Raw genomic sequence first — 6,000 nt, 5'->3', positions numbered from 1 at the left:
AGTTAATCAACAGCGATCAAGTTGCACAGAGGTGCATGCGCCCTGTGTACAAATCCGCAACATATCACTTTTTAAAATAAGTATCTGGTCCCAAGACTTAGGTGGGCATTTTTCAGAGATGCACAAAATGATGGAATTATATGGGTTCCAAATTCAGGGCCAAAGAGAGACAATCTTGCTAAGCAAGAGAAGCTGTCCTCACCTACTGGGTAAGATGCACGACTTGAAGAGCTGAAATTCATTTCTGCACTGTTGACTTTGCGCTGCATGGGTCAGGCAAGCACATGCAACCTGTATCGGAGGTTATCTGAAGTCCACTGGATTTTGTTCTGCGGATCAGGCCTGACTGACATGGTCCCTAAAGATACTGTGGTATCTGTGTGAAGTGATTCACTTAACTGCAGCTCATCACAGGCACATTTTACCAGGCTGATTTACAGACTGCAGGAGCGCCAGCTAATCTTCTCTCTGCTCCACCAAGGAATAAATGTGGATGTTGCTAGGAGTGCTGATAGTCCGGACAAGAAAAAGACTTGTTTTCTGTTTCTATGGTTGCAACAGCCCTTAAGAAAGATATAAATTTCCCTGCAACAACTAACTGCATATTCATTTTAAGGTAGATCTAGTTCCAGATTCCTGAGACAGAACCCTCTACCTGTTCCCAACCCCACGAAGCCAGAGCAGCAAAATAGAAAGTTTCTAATCTCAACAGAATTCAGTGAGCAGCACGATTGGTTTGGAAAATAAACAAACAAAACAAACAAAACCCCCCAAAAACCCACAGCAAATTTTCAGCCTGTATGTACAAAACCAATGCAAACAAGTGGAACATTCTAGTTATATTTTGTAAAACACGTTTGGGATCAACAAAACATCAAACATCTGGATCCTAGATTACAAAAAAATCTATTGCCATCTAGTTGTCAACCCCAAGTTTAGACAGTCCTTGTCGGAAATCGTGTAATTCATCTATCTTCCCGTCTAGTACATCTAAAAAATTCTTTAATTCAGTTTTAAGGTTGGTCTGCCTATGTTTGCTCTCTTCAACTTCTGTCCTTAGTGTTCTGACTTTCTCTTCAAGATCTTTGTTCTTTTTCTCAGCAGCCTAAAAGAGACAATAAGATGAATCATAAAGAGGAAGGATGAACAGCATTTAATAGGGTAAAGCAACAATTGGCAGCCGAGCTGTAAAAGTTTGCTTCGACTTCTACAAACTGATGACAACAAGCACCTCTGAGAGCAAGTGACATGCGCTAGTCAGATTAAAAGGAAAGAAAGCCCACGCAGGAAAGGACACAGATTAACTGGAAAATACACTTTGCATCAGATTTTGTCATTTGGTTGATATCTTAAAATTCAGCCGGATTTAAATCATGTACTGTGCATATATTTCTGTCGTTGCTACAGTTGCAGAATTAGACACTGTGCCACCAATCACATACAGAATTATCTATGGTGGTTTAACCTTGAAAAACAAGCTTAGAAAATACTGCCTGAGGAATAATATTGCTTTATTCAGCACTTCTGGATTTATTGGTATTTTTTTCAAGTTCCAGTTCATGTGAGCACCCAGGCAAGGAACACGTAAGGGCAGCCACGTAACACTTCCCCTGCTGCAGTTTGTTCTTTTATTTTCCCCTCTCGTTAGCTCTTCTGCCTGTTGTTCCCCATTTCATGTGTGTAAGCACATGCTTATTCTCACCAAAACCCACAGACAACATATTTTACCTTACTGAATCAAACAAAATGCATATTTTAACTATTTTCAGCATCTACACTCCTCAGCAGCCTTCTAAATGATTTTATTTCATTTAGATTATCAGAGTGATGGCTTACTTGATTTATTGGATTTGATTTCATTGATGAGACTGCTCATATTTGTTCTCCCTTCATGTTTCAAGTTGTTGTACTTACACAAGCCCTGACTTTAACAACCGATGCCCAAAGCCCAGCCTCCAGCTAGGGCAGGGCTCCCGCACCCGTCCGGCTCCGCTCAGAGCGAGCACCTCCCAGCAGAGGAGCCGCATGTGCAAAACCAAGCCACAGCGAGAGCCAGGCGTTGCTGGAAAGGAATGACGCAGCACATAGAATCATAGAATCATAGAATCGTTTAGGTTGGAAAAGACCTTTAAGATCATCCAGTCCAACCATTAACCTACACTACCAAGTCTACTCTAAACCAGTCAAGGGTAGACTAGACTAAAAATGCATAAATGCATCCTCAGGTGAACATTCTTCCCTGGTGGCAGGCAGCTACGCTCATCTGCTTCTTTCCAAAAAGCCTTCCCTAGTGCCACTGTGGCAATCAGCTGCAGGTCCTGCAGTGCTGCTCGATGCACATGGCTGCGGGGCGGCTCCAAAAGCCCAGAGCAGCAGAAATATGGGATACAGGATAGCCTGGAATCTGCAGGAGACAGACGCAACACGATCCCAAGCAAACTAATTTCCGCAAAGAGCAAGGCAAAGAAATGGAGCTATTTAATTACTCCTCTGCTGGGAAGGGCACAGTGGATTTTGCACGTAATTAGCATCTTTTGTTTTTACAAACTGCAGCTCTTTTGCCTTCACCCAAGTCTGAACAGAGAAAAGCATATAGTTAGGAGAAAGAAAGTAAATGTATCAACTATTTTAAAATTAATTTTGTTGCTAAACTGTACCTGTAATTGTTGAGATACAGATTCACATTCTGACATTAGCTGTGGTATAATTTCACCCTGCTTTCGGAGCTCTTCTAGTTCCTTTGAAAACATAAAAGAAAAAAAAATGAATGCAAGCTTCAATTTAAAGCATAATGAAAATTTGAGAATATGAAATGACTTTGCATATTTTATTGTATTCTGTACAGCATTTGGATGTCAAATAATCAAAACAGCATGTCTGCATTCCAAAACACATGATAATTTTCTACTAAAATGCATTTTTGCACTATATTTGTGTCTTTGTACTTCTAACACAGACAATGTAATCCGATCTCTAGCATGAATCCCATTAATTATATCAATGAAATCTTAACCTAAAACACATACCTATGCAGCAGATATAGTCAATAAGAGAGAATCTGAAGGGCTGTAATGCTACAAGCAATTTATAGATGGTAGCAAAGAGCAAATTAGACATGAATTTTCAATGATATACAGCAGCAAAAAAAGGCGAACGGCATTATGAGCTGCACATACAGAGGCATCATTACAGAGCACAGCTGTAATGGGCTCTCCTCCACTGGACAACTCTGAGACACCCCCCGCCCCCAAAATTTGTATTCAGTTCTGGCATCACTATCCAAATTGAGAGGACTAGCTGAGAGGAGTTAATGAAAGGAGCAACATCACTTGATAGGAGACCATGTCTCTGATGGAAATTAAGAGACCTGAATACATTAACACCACAAACAACCACCACCAATGTGGGTAGTAGGAAAAGACTCGAAGCAAGCCCGTACATTTTACAGAAGGATTGTCAAAGCGTCCGGAAAAGCACATCTGCAGGTCCAAGAGAAACTCTGTGACTTGAAGAGAGTGCAAGAGCCTCCTCCAGAAACTGCCCATGTAGGTGATGGTCTCAAGAGTAACCAGGGGTATATCCTTTCTGAGCTGTACTGACACAGGACAGCAAAACCAGTCCTATCTGAAAGGCAGATTTCTTGGCTACGAAATACGATTTCTTGCCTAGCAGGCGACCTTACAGCACAATGTGAGTGTAGCAGAATCCATAAGCCAAGCTCTTCCACAGAACCAGACAATAATGGTTTTGCCTCAAGTTCCGCTGATTCCTGTACATATATATCTGTATATACATAAATAATGCCCGGGGGCTCAGATCTCAAAATATAAATATATTATACTAGATATACTTCCTATATATATACACACACTACTATACTGTATACTTACTATATATAGTATAATACAGCATGTGCATATATATATATACACATACTATATATATGCTATATGGCACATGGCACATGGTATGTATATAAATATAAATATTTCACTAGATAGCTCTGTCCTGACCCCGTGTCTTAAAATTTCCCTCCATTTCCTGCATGAAGAGGGTATCAGCAGCTCCTCTTACATGGCAACGTCCATGAGCAGGCGTCGTGCTGGTTTGAATTGCAGACCATGAAAAGGTTACTTATGGGTGGTTTAAACCTAATCAAGAACCTACTAATGTAAGTATGCAGTCTGAAAACAAGTTAGTATATTGTCAGTGTAAATGGAAGATAGGCATGTAATATTCACAAGTCAATCAATTTTCTGGTTCATTTAGTACCGTAAAAATGTGAATCTTGAGGAAAACGCTAGCAGATAATAAGGGTTATTATACATGCTATTACCACAGAAAGGTTGGGAAGAAAGCATGACATTTTCCTTTGAAATATGGGGCTGAAAAACATATTATATTTGTAACAGTGCATCAAAATCCATCTCCCTAAACTATTTCCTTGTGCCATCTTAAAACCCCTTAACAGCAGTGCTGTTAAGAGCACCAGCAGAGATGCTGTAATGGCACATGGCAAACTTTACTGCACCTGCTGACAGCTTTTTCTCTTCAGCCAGCACAGACCATTTGGTCACCGTAATGAAGGAAAAAACCAAGGATCCCATTATTTTCCCCACTGCTCAGGGGCTCCAAGCCATCAACATCATTCTCTGCAGAAAAATGAACACCCTGTATGTCAAAAATGACAAACTGGGGTACTCAAATGAATCTGAATTTCTCACTCTTGGCATTAGTCCTGAGATCAGAGGGAGACTGTAAAATGGCAAAGCTGAAGACTACGAGCCACCCGGACAAAGAAACAGGACTTGTTACACAAACACCAGGTTATTTATTTTGTAAATTACATCTTTTTAATGATGCTCCTGATGTCTGCGGGAATTCAGGAGATGGGGACTGGCGACTGAATCTGTTCTCAGCATACGTCTGTCTGGCTTTGGATAACTTGTTCACCACTCCAGCTCTTCTATTAGGAGAAAAGTGTTGTATACATAAAAGTATCATGTTTGTTAACCACTGCCAAATTAAAGTGTGCTGTCACAGTGCACAACACGTCATGAAATTGAGACTGAGGAACTCTATCAAACTATTGCTAAAATGGAAGATCTAGAAATGGGTGACACCCTGAGACATTGGGCTTCTTCCGGCTGTAGGTGAGTCAGCCCATAAATCTACATCCCAAGTGAGAAGCCAACGCAGCCACTCAAACTCTAAAGCATGCCATTTCTTTGTCCAGGGCACTTACCAGCTCTTTGTCCTGAAGTTCTGTTTCCAGTTCCTGGAGACGTCTACTCAGCTGCGCATTTCTTTCCTTCTCTTTATTTATTTCATTGCACTGTTCCTCCAGTTCTTCAATCTTTAAGAAATGTCAGACATTAGGTGAAATTTTTCAGACTTCTGGAAATTTGGGGCAGACCGTGGCTGATGTAAATGGGCACTGCTCCACTGAGCAGAGGGAAGCACGGACAATTTTAATTTGTCATGGATCTGTTTCCTAGATTATAGCATTTGATTCACTGCAACAAAATTATCGCTTCTTTCCATAAAAAGAGCCAATTTACACATCCACTAGGAAGTCCTGGGACTGTGTTTATTTCCTCTCGCACAGCATCTCATATAATTACTCCAGAATGCACAAAACACTGAGCTGCTACAATAAGTGGGGCCGGGGATAAAATCCGCACTTCATTTCTATGAAACCAACATAAGACTATAAGGGATGGGGTTTCCTAATGCAGAAAGAGAAGAAATCTCTCCAGTGCTCCCAGCCTTGCGTCCTCAGGGGTTGCTTATTATTCTAGCTGGAGTATGAGGGACACAACATCAAAACTTTGGGGGAAGAACCAGTTCAGAGCAACGTGCACCGCTTTGTTCTCTCGCCCAGAGACGTGCTTTGCTCTCTCCATACCTCCTCCTGCCAGCTCTGGACTTAGCTCCCAGGAGATGCACTTCCCACAGGCCGATGGGCCAGCTCATTAACGTATGTACTTTAATTCTCAG

The 6,000-nt window shown here is 41.2% G+C and overlaps 1 protein-coding gene across 1 annotated transcript in view; it reads right to left on the bottom strand.

Moving 5' to 3' along the window:
• Positions 1 to 916: 916 nt before the first annotated feature.
• The window catches only part of HOMER2 (homer scaffold protein 2), a 79,772-nt gene continuing 74,688 nt past the window's right edge, over positions 917 to 6,000 (bottom strand). Inside the window, 3 exon segments of the mRNA XM_075714108.1 lie at positions 917 to 1,105; positions 2,658 to 2,738; positions 5,246 to 5,356. Coding sequence (XP_075570223.1) covers positions 917 to 1,105; positions 2,658 to 2,738; positions 5,246 to 5,356 — 381 coding nt within the window.

Source organism: Pelecanus crispus, chromosome 7 (genome assembly GCF_030463565.1).
Source record: "Pelecanus crispus isolate bPelCri1 chromosome 7, bPelCri1.pri, whole genome shotgun sequence".
Classification (NCBI taxonomy): domain Eukaryota; kingdom Metazoa; phylum Chordata; class Aves; order Pelecaniformes; family Pelecanidae; genus Pelecanus; species Pelecanus crispus.
The sequence above is the reverse complement of the archived record's forward strand: the minus strand, read 5'-3'. Positions and strand labels throughout refer to the sequence as shown.